Here is a 16,542-nt window from a genome sequence, read left to right as displayed (position 1 = left end):
AGAAAAGACGCTTGTGCTCTAACACACATACACACACACACACACACGCTTTGACAAAGCCAAACAGATGAGGGACCAGAGGGAAGAGAGAACATTTGTTCTCCTCTTCCCCCTCGTTTCCTCCTCTGTCCCTTTTCTGCCCTCTAACTTTCTGTCTAACTCCCTCCCCCTTCTGTATTTTCTGCCCTCCACTTCCCTCCTCCTGTTCTTCTCCTCTCCTCCATCCAACCATCCATCCATCTCTCCCGCTCTCTCCGTCCCTTCGTTCCTCCACTTGGCAGGCTTGTCAGGCTGACATGCTGGGAGGAGACAAGGAGAGATGGGAGATGGGGAAGCAACTCGCAATAGCGATGGCCTCGACGCATCAATTTGTTCTGGTGTGCTCCCATTACCATCTGCGATGAGGCCGCCACCCGAGACCCACAGATGGATAGACAGAGTAAGAGGAGGAGAGGGGGAGGGAGGGTGATGGACGGAGGCGACTTGGAAAGAGGAGGGGAGGGGGGTGGACAATGGAGGTACAGTGAGGGATGTAAAGGAGAAAAGGGAGATAAGAAAAAGAGCATGTCGAGGAGAACGAGGGATTGTGGGAGTAGAGGGAGAAGAACGAGGAGAGCAAAGAGGAAAGAAAAGGCAAATCAAAATGAGAAAAATACACTGCAGGATGGGGTCATATATACTAAAGGAAGAGTTGATAGAGGAGTGTGGGTGGAAAGAATGGGAGCACAGGGAGGGACAGAGAATTCTGCCTGGTCTGCAGATGTGGCTGAGACTAGTACAGTACCAGTCTATTCCCATCTGTTCTCATTAGGGTCGGCTGTAGGACGGAAACCAGCACAGCATACACGTACGCATGCACGCACACACACAGAGACATACAGGGGTGTGCACTCACTGTCACATTTCATCCCCTGGTGGATGAGCCCGTACAGCAGCGAACCGCAGTGGTCACAGAAGGTGGGACTTCCGTATGTGTGGATCTTGAACTTGTGTTTGCTTCTGGGGTCCTGGAAAACAAAAAGAGACATAGAATATATAAGATATATTAGGAAACTGATGGTCTTCAATTTTATTTTCTGAAACTTTTCTTCACTGTCATTTTCAGGCAGAACAAAGTTATCAAGGCACAAGCACAGATGATATTCAAATTTGACATTGGAATTTCCCAATTAAATTACTCCAGGGTCTTAAAATAAACATAAGACACAACAGGAAGGGTGGCGAAAACAAGGCTAAGAGTCTGCAGTCATGCTAGCAGCTCTGTGAGGCTGTATTTAAAGATAGCTAAATGCTATTGCTGGCATTTGGCTAAGGTTAGCATGCTAACGTGTCATTGCTCAGTGCTCACAATGACAACTTTGTACAGCTGTGGCTGAAGGGAATGGCATTAATAATTTTGCAAATGTTTAGTCATAAACCAAAGTGTTGGACCAATTAAAATGTCAGCCTGATTATGACGCTAAATGAAAAGTCAGGGAATCACCAAATCAGTTAGGATTCATCCCCTGGGGACCATGAATGTCAGCACAAAATTTCATTAAATTATTTTATCCCCATTCAAGTTAGCAGAGCGCTAACTGGAAGTTGGCCCGCTCAGCAGGTGGAAGTCTCTGGGTGTGCATTCAAACAGCCAGAGCGGGAATGTCCCACCTGACATGAGATTTAAAAATTCTGTATACTGGGAAATACAGAGAGATTTATTTGGCGGTGATAGGCTTAATCAGCATTGTGTTACGTTGTTTGGCAAAGGCTTGAATGATAATGGCGTTCATTTATCTGTAAAAGTTCTGCACTGCAGGTTTAAGTAAAGATTTTTCACTTCTTCAAAAAGCCCTCACGAAAAATGTTCAGAAGGCATACTGTAGTTTGGGGCTAAGAGGAACTTATTCTCTTTGTAACATTTTTGTTAAAGTGAATATAAATGGACCTTTCTTATGACATCTGTTCATCACTCTAATGCCTGAGATTAACGATATAATGGATCGCAAAGAGCTATGAATGGGAACTGAGTTTTAGCTGTATGATTTGCAAATCACACTATGAATAAATCACACTATGAATAAATAATTATTAATCTTCATCGTATCCATCACATCATCAGTGGACGAGACTGATGAAAGATAGAAAGAAAGAAAGAAAGAAAGATCCAGATGGGAAGGAAATGTTAGACTGTTATCAGTGTGTGGGAATGTGTAAGGTTCGAGTGATTTTGTGCTTGGTGTCAGTTCTCTCCATCTTGTCATCCTGGAAGCCTTCCCACCATCCTCCCTGTTTCACTCCTCAAATGTTTTTAAAGCAAAAATACACAACGTAGACTGATCGTATGGTGCCAGGAACAGTCTAACAGAGCAACTGTTTATCTTGGCTACAACATCTGGCTCTAAGGTTGAGTAAAAATTGCGCTAATGAGCAGTTGGGGATTGATGCTCTTATAAGTTTCCAAGAAATTGCATTCAAGTGAACAGGCAGAACAGTAGAAAGTGGATGACATTATCAAAAATGATTCTAAACATATATCAACAGCGCCAAGTTACATTTTGTTGTTAATCGATTCATACATTTTCCAGTCAGTATTGTGATAGCTGAGGTTAGCTAATTTCTACAATCACCACAAAACAAACATCGCTGTAATTAAAGCCCTGCAAATGAGGGTGGATAAACCCCCACCAGCGTCGCCTCCATCACGCTGAAATGTGTCAGAATGGCTGCATGTGTAATTATACAGGCCACTGACTGAGTAAGTGGGCCCGCATCATTGAAAAGTGCCCTTTTTCCACAAACACGCTAAATCAAGCAAACAACATGACGGCAGAAGAAGGAAAAGAGTGAGAAGGCGACATGACAACAGAGAGATGTGGAGGGGGAGTCTGCGTATAAAAGAGGAGGAAGTTGTTGAGTAGTTAGGGTGTGATTGGCAGGGAAATGACTCAGTGGCGTGAGGGTCCCGGAAAAATCTAATTAGCGTGTTCTCCTTTGAGTAAGCGTGCTATTTTTGCTCCTTTCTTTCGGCCTTTCCTGGAGGCACATCTTGAGACAGAGGAGAAAAAAAAAATAAATACCACAGATGGACTTATGGTCATGCCCCTCATGTCCTGAGTTTCCTCTCCTGGGTCTCCCTCCTCCTGCAACCCCATTTTCACCCCCATGAACAGTCACTCTTTTCAACTCTTCAATTGTGGGAACATTGGATTTATTTTAAAAGAGACTTGCTGACTGAAAACAGCAGACACCAGGGACCAATGAAGATAGTATCTCCCTCCTCTTCATTTCTTTCTCTGTCTTTGACTTTATGTTCCTCACTCTCTTCCCCTCAAAGTCTCTGGACAGCGAGCCCTGGATGTTTCTCACTTTTATGGCAAGACTTCTTTTCTCTCTCTCTTTCTCATCTCCCTTTATACACTTTCTCTCTTTTACCCTGCGTCATTGTCTCTTCGTGCACCCCCTCCCCCCTCTGGGGAGCCGTGGGTAAAAATTGAAATGGCAGGGTTTCCACTCACATTCAGTCTGAGCCTTCGATTGTTGCTGGAAGACACAACACAAAGCATAGCCTTCAAAAAGACCACACAAGACCTCTCTGACAACGTCTAAACAGGTTTTATTTGCTTAAAGTCAAGCTCAGCCCCTCGAAAATATAAAGAAACAGGTGACACTGCAACATAACACAGTGTAGGTTATCCACCACAATGATATGCATAATATTTAAATGTGCAAACACTTGGAGAGGCAGCAATTTTGGCAGCTTTCATCATGGCCCACGCTGCCACATTAACATCAACTGTTCAAGTGAACACACATTCGTTGACATTTTTAATTTCTTCAAGCAGAATTAGAGGGCCCGTGTTGCATAGTGTCAAAATGGAGCACAGTGTCTAACTGTCCGATAGAAAACATGTCTTTGAAGTTGTCATGACAGCTTCTTCAAGTGTTTATTATGAATGTTAATTAAGAATTACAGAACCCTTTGAGCTGTCCGCAACAAGAAATGTTAATAACAGTCTCTTCACAGGCAGACCATTCTTGTTTTAGGTGATCTGTCTATGTTTTAATTGTTGCTGAACTGCGCCAGCTATGACAAGAATATATGACTCAATCATCGGTAGACAGACAAACATCTAAGGTCTAAAAGAGATGAGTCATAGAGCTGAAGCACTGGGAAATAAATGTAAAAAATGTAAAATAAATCAAATTTGAACATCTAAATGTGGAGTCTGGCACATCTTAAACTTCATCATTTCAGTTTGTATCTATCAAATATCCTCTCAGCCATTTTCATATTGGACATCATGCAGTGACGGGCAAAGATGCGAGCGGGCAAACCGCCGACGCTAACAGACAGAGCTGCTGAGGCGAAACTAGGGGGGAAGCTGGTTGAAGTGAGGCGAGATGATGCTGCTGCCGAATTCCTCGGAGCGCAATGAGGGCCACATCAAGCAGAAGAGGAGGAAGTCGATGATGAGCGCAGAGTGACAATGAGTCAAACACAGGTCTCGCTAATTATAGTCGGGCATCAACAGGCGCATCGTCACCAGAGGTAATAATATCTAATTGCTAATTGGAAAATATTGCTATAAAAGTGAAAGGGAGAGTGGAGAGGCTGATGTGATTCATGTCTGGGGTTAATCCATCTTTCAGAGCTACCTTCACATTTGCTTCATACAAATTGAGCTGACAGCCGAAAATGTAATTTCCCCTTTTGATGCTTCAAAAGCAAAAGCTTTATTCAGCCTGTGATCTTCATCCATGTTTGAGCATTTGATTTGATATGATTCATCTAACCTGGTAGTTAGAGAAACCAGAGGATCTTCTTGTCAAGCGAAAGTGTCCCTAAGGAATTTCTGCAGACTTTAGGGAAAATGCCACAAGAACCAGTATAATCTGACTTTAGATGATCAAAGAGTCATACATTCTTGCTGTGACTTGGCTGAAAGAAAATGCAGACTACACGTTGAAACCTGACTAATCACAGTTTATTGTCCTTTAGAAATGTACATACTGTAGGTGATTGGTAAGAAAGTGGCAGGGACTGACTTCAGTGTTCCACCAACAGCAAAAAATTTACATTTTATGAAGAATGAAGTAACCCTTCATCATCCACTGTACATGCTGTAGAGTGTGCACAGAGCGACACAGGTGTGACTCATTTGGTATAATGATCCTTACTCCAGAGTGATAGTCAAATGGTTAATGGTTCACAGAAATTAAATTAAAAAAATTCTTCATATGTCATACAAGTTGTCAAACTAGATGAGATGGCAAAAAAAAAAAAATCAAAAACACTTTTCTTTTCAAACTCTGACAAAGCAATTGTTGAACATTTTTCTTCCCGACACCCTGCATCTGTTGGGTCGGACAATTATTGAGTTGCCCGACTATTTTTATAGATGGTCAAAAAGTTATTTTTTGAGCCAAAATGCCACATGTTCTTCTGGTTTCAACTTCTCAATGAGATGATAGGTTATTTTTCTTTGTTGTATATGACAGTAATATCAATATAATGGGATTTTGGAGCATTATTTGGAAAAACAAGCAAATTGAAGATATTGCTGTGCTTTCAGAAACGCTTTTTTCCCCCACAAATTTTAACATTTCATCGACTAAATAAAATAATCAGCAGATTATTAAATATTAAAAGTTGCAGCCCTGCATTAGACTTTTCTAGAATGAAAATTAAAGTCTTTCATAATGTCATATAATCATGCAGTGCTATGAAGCTTTGGGAAAATACTTTTCAAAGATAGAAAAATATCAGGCAGAATACAATAGAAATATATATGAAAGCAAACTCAAGACATCAAAAATGTTCAACTTGATGTAACTGTATGCCCATAAAAAGTCATCCTGGATTTTAATATTTTACTCAACGTGTGTGATAAATGAATAAAGTATTTGATCACCCGCATGCAGAATAATAAGTGTTGATAAAGCGACTTAGAAAAGGAAAGAGTCCCTTACGTTCAACTGATCTCTGTGTTAAGAGAGACAGTCAGCTAAGAGGGTTGAAGAAGTCCAGCAGAGAACAACTGGACCTGAGTCAGCTCTGATCTCAACACTCAGCACAGTGACGCTCATCTTTTACTGGGAAGAACAGAAAAGAATTTCTGAATTTAAACATCCCAAATCCCCAGTTCAGGTATTCAGAATAATGATACCAACAGATTAGAGGACTGATTTGTTTGAGAGATTTGTTGTGGTGAAGTCCCATCAGGGAATTTTTTGGTATTCGCTTCACCAGACAGTTAGTGAAAATATTTATGCGCTGCACAAACACACGTTAGATAACAGCAAAATGGTCCCAGAACATCTCTGTGAGGAATCTAAAAATCTTTCAAAAACATCAACAAACGAGAAAACACTGAAACTACAATTAAAAAGACCACAATGATACTGTGTATGTGTCAGGATGAGGGGCTTGGGGGGGGGGTTGGGGCAAAGTGAACTGAACAGTTGCTATGGTGATAATGGGTTTGAGAAAACTCTGTGATACACTGAGAGTCAGCAGAGGGAAAGCAAACAGTGGAGAGAAGAAGCAAAACAAGTAGAGGGTAAATCACTTTGTGGCTTTGCTAAACTTAAGTGTGTGCATGTTCAAGAAAAGACGACAACACTACAGCCAAGGAGGGAGTTGAACACCGCTACAGTATACATCAATCTCAGAGCCAAACTCATATGATGATGAGATGTTCATTTTCCTGAAGGCTGAAGCTCAGCTGCACAGCTGAAAAAGAAAAGATGTTTTTATCTGAGATTATTCTCTCCTGGTAGTGTGACTCCTAAACAACCAGTGTTGTCAGGCTAGTCCAAACAAACACTGCCCACAGCTGTGACTGAACAGACAACAGTCTGACCTGCAGCGATGAAGGGCACACACTGCATATTGCACTGGTTTAAAAAAAAATAGAGTGTGTGTACAAACATCTTTCCGTGAGCGTGAGTGACAGAAAGATAGAGAAAGAGATTTGTGTTGCGTTCGAAAGCAAGCGATTGGCTCTGAAAGATGCGAAAAGTGATAAAAAGTTATAGTGTGGATGTAGAAAGATGAGGCATCCTCAAGCACTGATGGTCAGAACTGAAGAGAAAAATGCAGAGAAGGATGAATGGACAGATGGACAGAGCAGGACTGTGTGAGTCTGTGTGTGTCTGCGTCTGTGGGTGTGCGGGTGGGTGGCAACGAAATAACACCAAATCTCCAGGCCAAGAGTTGACACTTTGCATAGTCAGCCAGTCAGCCACTGTGGGCCTCAGCGAACAGGCATGTGTCCACAATGTGGAGCCGAACTCTGTCAATTACACAATTACACAGAGCGAAGACTGACGGTCGAACCTGCCAAACATGCTGGCATTACTGTATGTAATGTATGTGCTGATTAGCTGACAGAAAGAAAGGAAACATCTCTAGGTATTTATTCACAATGTGTAACAACGGAACAGGTGTTAATTGAAGAAAGACTGATGTTGAAGTTATTACGCCTCTGCTGGGGTTCAAATGTGCACTGAAAGTCTCAGAAATGAAGCAGTCTGTTCTTCTACATTTCCCGTATTGTGTAAAGCTCTCTTGATGACATTTTTTTGTTTTACAAGCATATTCAACACGTTTGCTGCTCATTTATGATCGATGGTAAGAAAAAATTGGTGGCATTGTATTATACTATTATTAATTACTACAGCATGCCTCCGTATTTCTAATTGGCGTATATTAGCAGAAGAAAAAAACAGAGCATTCCTCCTCCTGCTTTACAGACTTTGGAGAAGAAGTGACACAAATAAATGAGAAATAAAAAAAAGCTGCATTCTGTTGTAAGTGTCAGTAACAAATGATACAAATCCCTAAATATTATCTATTTTTTAATGATTATAGGCATATATATACATGCAGAAGTGAATTTTACACTTCAGAGATGCAAGCTACACCGGAAAGAATATAGACCTGGGTCCTGTTTCGCAAAAGTGATTTGCGTGCACTGCTTTTCACATTTCACAAATGACTGTCACTCACAAATTGTAGATTAATTTGCTTGGCTAGGCTCTTGCATGCTCATGCATGGATCGTAAATATGTTTCTATTAGTGTCAAAATTAACATAGAAGGAAACGATCTCATGTTGCAAACTGCAGCTTGCATGTGGCGAATTGATTGAAACAGGCCCCATGCTCGTAATGTTAATGGAGCGCAGAGAAGAGCCAGTCATAAGCCATGAGTTAAACACTAAAGTGGACAGTAGTAGTTGGATTCTGCACCCATGACAGTCCAGATCTTCTGGAAGCTTATTCCAATTATATGCATCATTATATCTAATGCTGCTTTGCCATGTTTAAAAAGGAATATTTAGTTTTTAGTCTTCAAAAGAATAATATGTTACAGTGCAAGTCCTCTGATGTCAAATAGACACATGATTGCCAAAGTATTACTGTCTACAGTCTCACACACACACTGAGCCATTCAGCAGCCACAGAACTCCTGGGGTGAAGATTGGATACAAGCAATCAATCGTGTCACTTGTAGGGACTAATCTGTCTTCTGACACTGATAAAAACAATAATGAAGCTGTGACTCAGTAGAAAAGAAAAGAAGACAGAGGACAGAGGGGCGGAAGAGCTGACATGAGATACATCAACAGTAGAACAGCGGCAGGCACACTCAATGTGAGGAATAAGGGCAAGATGTAAAGAGGGTGAAAACAAAGCAGATAACAGAAAGCTGGGAACTGATTTAAAAACATCACAATGACCTACTTATTAACATGTCATCCCCTCTATTATTTCTCAGCAACCGTTATGACTGCATGAGGTTCATCTGTATCTTCATACTAGCAACTGTGGCTGTGACGGGAGAGACTGACACCTGCACTGACTATCCATCATTCATCTGTCTCTCTCTCCACCTGCAGCAGCCTGTCAGTGTTTAATGGGCCATCGCCTTCGGACTGCCCTGCTGTAGCCTCATTATGAACAAGACAGATTTATAGCCTGTAAATCAGATAGCCGATACAAACTGAGAACTTTAAAAACAGATATTAGAGAGAAGTCATATGCATTCTCAGCTTCCATACATCAAAAATGAGGATGTTTCGTGCACATTCAGACAGTTTTTTTTTTTTTTGAAATATTACACTGTTTTGAAGCTCACTGATGTTATACGAAGTGTGTTTGTGCCTGCCTGTTCTCCTGGCAGTAAATACATGTCTTGTATATCTGTCATTTGTTGTGTGCCTCCTCTGATTGTACGCCTTTCTAGTCTTGTTGGTGAATTAAACATCAAAAGGCATTAGGATATCAAACATGCCACTCACACACACACACACACACACACACACACACACACACACACACACACACACGCAGGATATGAATGAGCTCATTAGTGAAAAATGGTACAGAGAGCAATGTCAGCAATCTCTAAGCAGGCTCACTGGATTAAGGGATACGGCAATTTTTGATGATGAGATGTTTGGTCAATTATGGAGTTGATGCAGCAGCGGTTAGCTGAGAAGAAGTATTTCTCTTGGGGTTTTTTTTTTCCGAGAGTGATAAAGTTTTGCGATATGGCGTGGCATACACAATATTATGCAACAGCTGCAAGCAAACATAACTATCACGGAAGCGGGCACACACACACACACACACACACACACACACGCAGAGTACAGAGTGCAATCAAATCCAGCAGCCACAGGTGTCGGGCCCTTAATCCTTCCCTGTCGTGCTCTAATTAACAGTAGAGGAGAGATCCAGTGTTCAGATGCATTCACACTTCTCCTCTGAACAGCACACACCCTTTCATCACACCCAACTTTCATCATCAAACACAGCATTTAATTAGACTGACTAGGATATGAAGCCTGCTTTTATATGCACGTGTGTGTGTGTGTGTGTGTGAATGTGTGTGCGCCTCACAAAGTCCCCATGAATAAGCAGCAACTAAGCCTTTGTTGCGATATTCAACAGGAGCCGTATCATTGCACCCTGGGTGCTCTGCTATCTGACTGGAGGTCTCTGTGGCTGCAGTTGTCGGGCTCCATTAGGAGACGCCAGTGGTGACGGCACCATCTCTGCTCAGTGGTAATTGAGCTAAATGATTGTGAGCTGTTCAGAGGATAGTTGACTTTGTCAAGAGGTAGTGGAGAATCCCACTTAGAGTGATAGGAATCCAAGCGTGCCACAGCACTTATACCAGGCCAACACATATACAGCTCCACATGCAACTGATTATACACATGCAGATTGTGTCAAACTGTATCAGACCTGAGAGATGATTATCGAGCTGTTTTGATGAGTAGTTGGTACTTTTAATTCTCATTTTGCATGATTCAACATGATCATGTCTGTGAGCTGTTCTTTGTGTTTGCATCACAATAAATAGTTTAAATGCATGCAACATGCAACAAGCATTAAATAATAGTGAGCTGTGGATTCACTTTATGAAGCAAAAATACTTTTACAGTCAATACTACTGAGTGCAAATGTAAAATACATGTATGTATGAAAAAAAATTCTGCGGTTTCATTATATGTTGTTATGCGGGCCTGATCTTTGCCAGTTTGATCTCCCAGACCCTCATTACTACCACTGTGGTGTCTTAAAGCAGGGCTCCGAACCTAAATTTGCTTCAGTGGATTTGCTCAGTGCTCGACAGATAAATAAAATTTCAAATAAATCTAGGGAAGATTGATCATTTTCTTGATTAATTGCTTGATCTGTAAAATACCAGAAACTACTGAAAAAAGTCCAGAGTCTGGGATCAGAGAACGTTTTTCATTTTTGCTTGAAATTTCAAGCAAAAATCAACTAATCAATTAACCAACACACAATTTCAGTCAAAAAAAACAAACAAAACAAAAAAAAAAACACTGAGCCAATTACAGAGAGATATGTCTTTAATGAACCCTCAGGGGTCTGAGCCATTTTTTTCTGTTACTGGTGCCTCAAATCTCTTACTGTAATATATAAACATTTGTATAAATTCAGTACTGAGTTACAAGCAAGTAATAAACATGTTTTGTTGTTGTCAGGACAACATGAGCTATTTGAATATGTATGCTGCAGTGATATCACATGACATTATAAAAAGAAGTCAAACATAAAAATGGAATTTTTATCCACTTTATCCATTTTCCACAAAAAAACAACTATGCGCAAATGATTACAACCTTCACATGTGTAGCCCAAGGCCTTAGGTAAAAAAAAGTCTCTATTACACAGAAAAACAGAGCAATTTACATTTTTATCAAAACTGTCCATATTTGTGTCTTGGTGTGTTTTTGTGGGGTTTTTTGAATATGGAAATTTTTGCCTCACACCACTTCCACCAAGCTGATTTCTCCGTTTCTCAATTTCTGTTCAGTAATAAAATGATTGCAAACAGAATAAAACACCAAACAGAATAAAACACATATTTCACTATATGTGTAATGTGCACATGTTTCAATGGTCAAAGTGTGCACAGTGGTAGGAACATGTCTTTACGTAGCTCAATAAACCTCAGATAACTATCTTGACACATTATTTACTCTCTGAAGGAGAGCATACATGTCTACAATCACCTTTGTAAATTGGCGATAGGCCATTTTGTAACCGTCATTGGTTCATCACCCAATAACAGCTTGTGATTGGATGAGAGTCCACGTGCCTGGCAGCAATCTCATTCACAAAAACACTCAAGAGTTGTTTGTACAGCTGATATAAGATAAATAAATACATAAAACATAAAATAATTGCTTTTATAAGTGTCCAAAAATAACACAGTGGTTCCTTGATGGATAATCAAGCCCCTGGATGGATTATAAGAACAAGTGACAGCTCGTTGTAACGGCTGAATGGTGCACTGCAGGACAGTTTTTAAAGTAAGTCGCTACATACAACCGTTACTGAGACATTATTAAAAGTGACAAGTGAGTGCTTTTGCAATCGTAGACAACTAATAAGACCCCAGAGGGTTAATAAGACTGCATGCCTCTGCAATCCAGCAAAAGCTCAGCGTCACTTCCACTTTTCTGTCTTACCAGAGACTACAAACGTGTCTAATTAGGAAAACATCACAGTCAGGAATTAACTAAATATAAAAAACACCACATTATGCAGAATGAGGACAAAAACAAGAGGACCTTTAGCGTGCAGGTAGAGCTAAAAATAATGAGGCACGAACCAGACGTGCAGAGAATAATTGCTGGCTAAGAATATCCATAAAGTGTTTTTCTCACTTTTCCTGTTTTGTGCAGACACTTCCATCTCAGTTCAATAGCAAATAATTACACACAATGTTTTACTGTGCTAACAAAATCAGATTTTTCACATAGGGCAGTTTGACAAGAACACGAGCCAACTATTACAATACTGTCATAAATGCTTAAGAAAAAAAAAGGAGGGGAAACGACAAAACTTTTTAGGTCATCCATCAGCTGCCTTCCCATAGTGCTTTGCAGCAGTCCCCGATTTACCCCAGCTCCCCAGGTGTGTTTATTAAAGCTTTAACTTGCAGGAGAACCGGACAACTGGCTGTTAACATACCTGCATGTTAATCACTGTGACATCGCCACGGAAACCAAGGAGGACAGGCCCCAGGTGGCCATTTCGATTTAACTCTCTCTCTCACACACACACACACATACACACACAATCTATTTTTAACTAATGCATAACAAACACTGAAGACAGGGAGATGTACTTGCAACGCTTGCAGACACACACACACACACATACGATAGGAAACTAAAATAAGGACATTCAGTTTCATTTTCTGTCACTTGAAGTCATGTGACCTATTGATTCATACATACTCTTAAAAAGCACCAAACCTCATGTTGTAGCCTTTTGTGAGGAAATAGTCAATAACATGAGCGCGTATCTGCCTGTGCCTATAGCGCTGAAAACACCATTAAGCTCCTGATACTTTACACATTCTTCGAATTACGAGCATCACCCGCAGGATTTGATAATAATCATCTCTGAGGAATCCTTTATCTTCTTCATTGATGAGCATGAGGAGCGCAGCTTTACACAAGTGCTCACAGGCCATGTAACATCAACAAGCAAACAAACCCAGGAAATTGCAGAATGCACATGAAGCCTATGGAGTGTATAAGAGAGAGAGAGAGAGCTAAAGCCCATAACAGCATGGGACATAATTACACACATGGTAATCCTCAGCGGCCATCTGGGACAATAGAGTGTTTGGAGGAGGTATGGGATGGAAGTTTTATGAAACACACAGGGTTTGATCATTATTGTCTTGCATACAGCAGTGAGGATATATTCTATTATAAAGCCAGCATGAGTTTTAATGTTGACTGGTAGAGACTGCAAGGTGTATATCTACCTGAGCACTACTGATGCTTCAGGTGTGTGTCACCTAAATATGTAAGCAGATGTTCTGGTGTCCTCTGCCTCTGTGTGTGTCCTAAACCCTCTGACATCTAGGCTGTGTGTGTGTGTGTGTGTGTCTATCTTGCATGCTCAAACTAGTGCATGTGTGGATTATGTCAGATGCCCTGTAGCTGTCAGAGAGACCACTTTGGCCCCTGATGTTTCTGTCCAGCGTCCAAACAGCAGACGATTACCGCTGTGCCACTTGATTACGTGTGTGTGTGTGTGTGTGTGTGGATGCAAACCTGTGCCCCTAACTATTTACGTCTCTGCAATTACATAAGCAACACAGCTGCTCTCTGTCTCTTTGTCTTTCCTCAGCACAAGTGCTGAACACGCAGCTTTCCTCTCAACTCAGCCACCGGCCCCCGAGCTTATGCATTTATTTGCTCCATCCAACCACAAGTCCCTCGCGTACTTGTTGACTGAAACCTTTCAGATACCAGTCAGATAATCTAAGAGTTATGCAGAATTAGGATGAAGCCAAAAGATCAACAGCTGGCCTGTCAGTGGGCTGCTAATCCACGAGGTGTTAGCGATATGGGAACATCCTCGGCTGGCTTATCCAGACGTACTATACTCTCATGATTAGACAGAGCGACATATCTCTGCTGATATGAGATGCGTGGGTCTTAGATGAGATGAACCTCTGACCTATGGATGTACAATTCACTAGAATTACATTGCTTGGCAACACTAAAGCTTTAATTGTATTTTTAATCCTCTCTACATCAAGTGTGTGTATTACTGTATATGTGGACAGTCGCAGCATTTAATGTACAAAATGTGCATCCATGTGATGAAAATGAAAGTGAAGATGGAGAAGAAGGAAACTCCTGGGAAGCTTTTTTTTTTTTTTTTTTACCAGACAATGACAAATGAATACAGAATATGTGCTGAGTTTGCTTTAGAGCTGTAGCTGCAAACCAAAGTAATTATGATATGATATTATTGATCATTTGCATTTGCAAATAAGAACTGTAATTATATTGAGACGGTAATTGAGCAAACAAGACATCTGAGCTGCTACGGCTCTCTCAAGTATTGCCTTGAATAAATGTTACAGTGCAAATGTACCATAAAATGACTTGTCCCTAAATCTTGATTAATAATCTCTTAATCACCATACAAATACAATTCTAGACAGTAAGCTTTGCATAAGCACATTTGATGAAGTCTAATTGAGGAGTATGAAGAACTCCAAGAAGGACTGAAAGGTTGTCTAAGGATGAAGATACAGTACATTTGTGTTAGTTTAACACACCATGCTGTATGTTAATTATGATACAGTTCAATACAAAATCCAATAAGCTCATACTAACAAACTTGACCTTGAGTTGAAAATTGAATTTTCAAATCAAAAATGAATTTTCAAATTGTGGCCATTATTTTAAACAAGCTTTAAGTAGAGACATGCTTTTATTTCTATATTTGTTTTAAAAGTACACTTTGTTAGTTTTTAGTTAGAAATCTTCTTTTCTGATCTGTTGCCATTTTAATTGTTGTTGATGTTGATGCAAACTCAAAGCTTCTCTTATGTTCACATGTTGTCTTGATAAATTCAGGATGAGGTGTATTTCCACAGCACTACTTTCATCAGTGCAACCACAGCGTCATGTCATGTAAAAAGCCATTGCAAAAAAAAAAAAAATCCTAATCACAATATAATCCACATGATAGTACAGCCCTACTGAGCCCTGACCTTCCTGTAATATCTCCAACAGCTTAATGCATATTGTAATAGACTGACCCTGTCATGTCATAGTGAAAATTCACGTTTAGCTGGACAACCCGCGCAGTGCGATGATGAGGTGATAACCTGCCATGACATTTAAATGTTAAAATATAATAAGGACATTAGAATATAGCAGAAACACATGACACATATGACACACGATCAACCCACTCATGACACAAATGTCCAATTACGCAGCCCTCGTGTGAATGCATAAATATTTCACACATCAGTTTTAATATGCCGCGGCTGAATTGATTGATCATTTCATCACGCGGCGGCAGCAGCGCCTGCGCTGACTTGATTGTGTCCGGGACATTTAGAGAATATTAGAGGTTTGGGGGTTTGGGCTGATCTATTCTTGTCAGGCTGGGCGTCTCAGACAGGGCTGACTAATGATCCGACAGTCCCGGCCGTGGCAGGAGGGATCAGTGACAGCCTAATGAGGCCACAGGGCTTCTGTGCTTACAGAGATAGAGGGAGAAGGAGGAAGGAGGTGTGGTGGGAGACATGGAGAGGAAAATGGAATGTAACAAGAGCAGAAAAGACAGATGTGCTAGTTGAGAGGAAAGGTTTAATGTAAGGAATGCAAGCCGTAAAGTGAGGGAGGTGAGTAGACAAGGCAAAGAAAAGGAGGGAACAAAAAAGAGGGAGATAAATGAGAGAGTAGGGAGTGAGCGGTTAAAAGGAGTGTATAGTGTACAGTACGGTGTCCCGCTGATGTCCTCCCACTCCTGACACGCCTGGGATTCACTCTGCGTGTGAGTGTGGAGCATCCCCAACTGCTCCGTGCATTTAATTATCCAAAAGTGACAAATCAAACGGGAGCGTTTTTTTGCCTCCTATTTATCCTCCTCCTCCTCTTCTTCCTGTGTTGGTGTGAGATGAGTCACCCACAACGGTTAGGAAGGACCGTCCCTCCTGTCGTCGCTGCTGGAGACGGGAGCACTACGGGGTGCGAGGTAGTTAAGGCCTGCATCAGCACGTTCGCACCAAGAGACAGGCAGAGGAAGTTGGCAACCAGCAGAGCAAGAGGGAATAGGATTCAAAGAAGGAAAGGGAGAATGGGAGTGTGTGAGTGGGTGATAGAAACATCATGTATTTTTTATATTTTATTTTAATTCACTATACCTCAAAATCTCATTTATTTTTATGTTGCAGCTGAACATTTTCTAAAAAACAGTAGTTTGGGATATGGAGGAAAAAATGATATTTCTGTTACACAAAACCAAGTTTTTAAAACTTTTGTTAACTGTGAATATTTTCATCTCTCCAGGCCTCTAAAAATTCTGCAGATGAAACAATTTCAGTAATTATGTAAAATCATCTTGAAAGAACTTGAAACTGGCTTCATATATTTGATAGTTTTGACATATTACAGATTGCTTTTGTTTTATATTTGGATGTTGTTTTATTATCGTTTTATATGCAAAATAATTTCACTTCTTTTGT

The 16,542-nt window shown here is 40.6% G+C and overlaps 1 protein-coding gene across 1 annotated transcript in view; it reads right to left on the bottom strand.

Annotated features, from left to right (window-relative positions):
• Window positions 1–16,542, bottom strand: part of prkcab (protein kinase C, alpha, b) — a 101,413-nt gene that overhangs the window by 33,766 nt on the left and 51,105 nt on the right. Inside the window, exon 4 of the mRNA XM_044331747.1 lies at window positions 896–1,007. Coding sequence (XP_044187682.1) covers window positions 896–1,007 — 112 coding nt within the window. The remainder of the gene's footprint in view (window positions 1–895; window positions 1,008–16,542) is intronic.

Source organism: Thunnus albacares, chromosome 17 (assembly GCF_914725855.1).
Source record: "Thunnus albacares chromosome 17, fThuAlb1.1, whole genome shotgun sequence".
NCBI classification, from domain to species: Eukaryota; Metazoa; Chordata; class Actinopteri; order Scombriformes; family Scombridae; genus Thunnus; species Thunnus albacares.
This window is presented reverse-complemented; position numbering and strand designations above follow the sequence as displayed.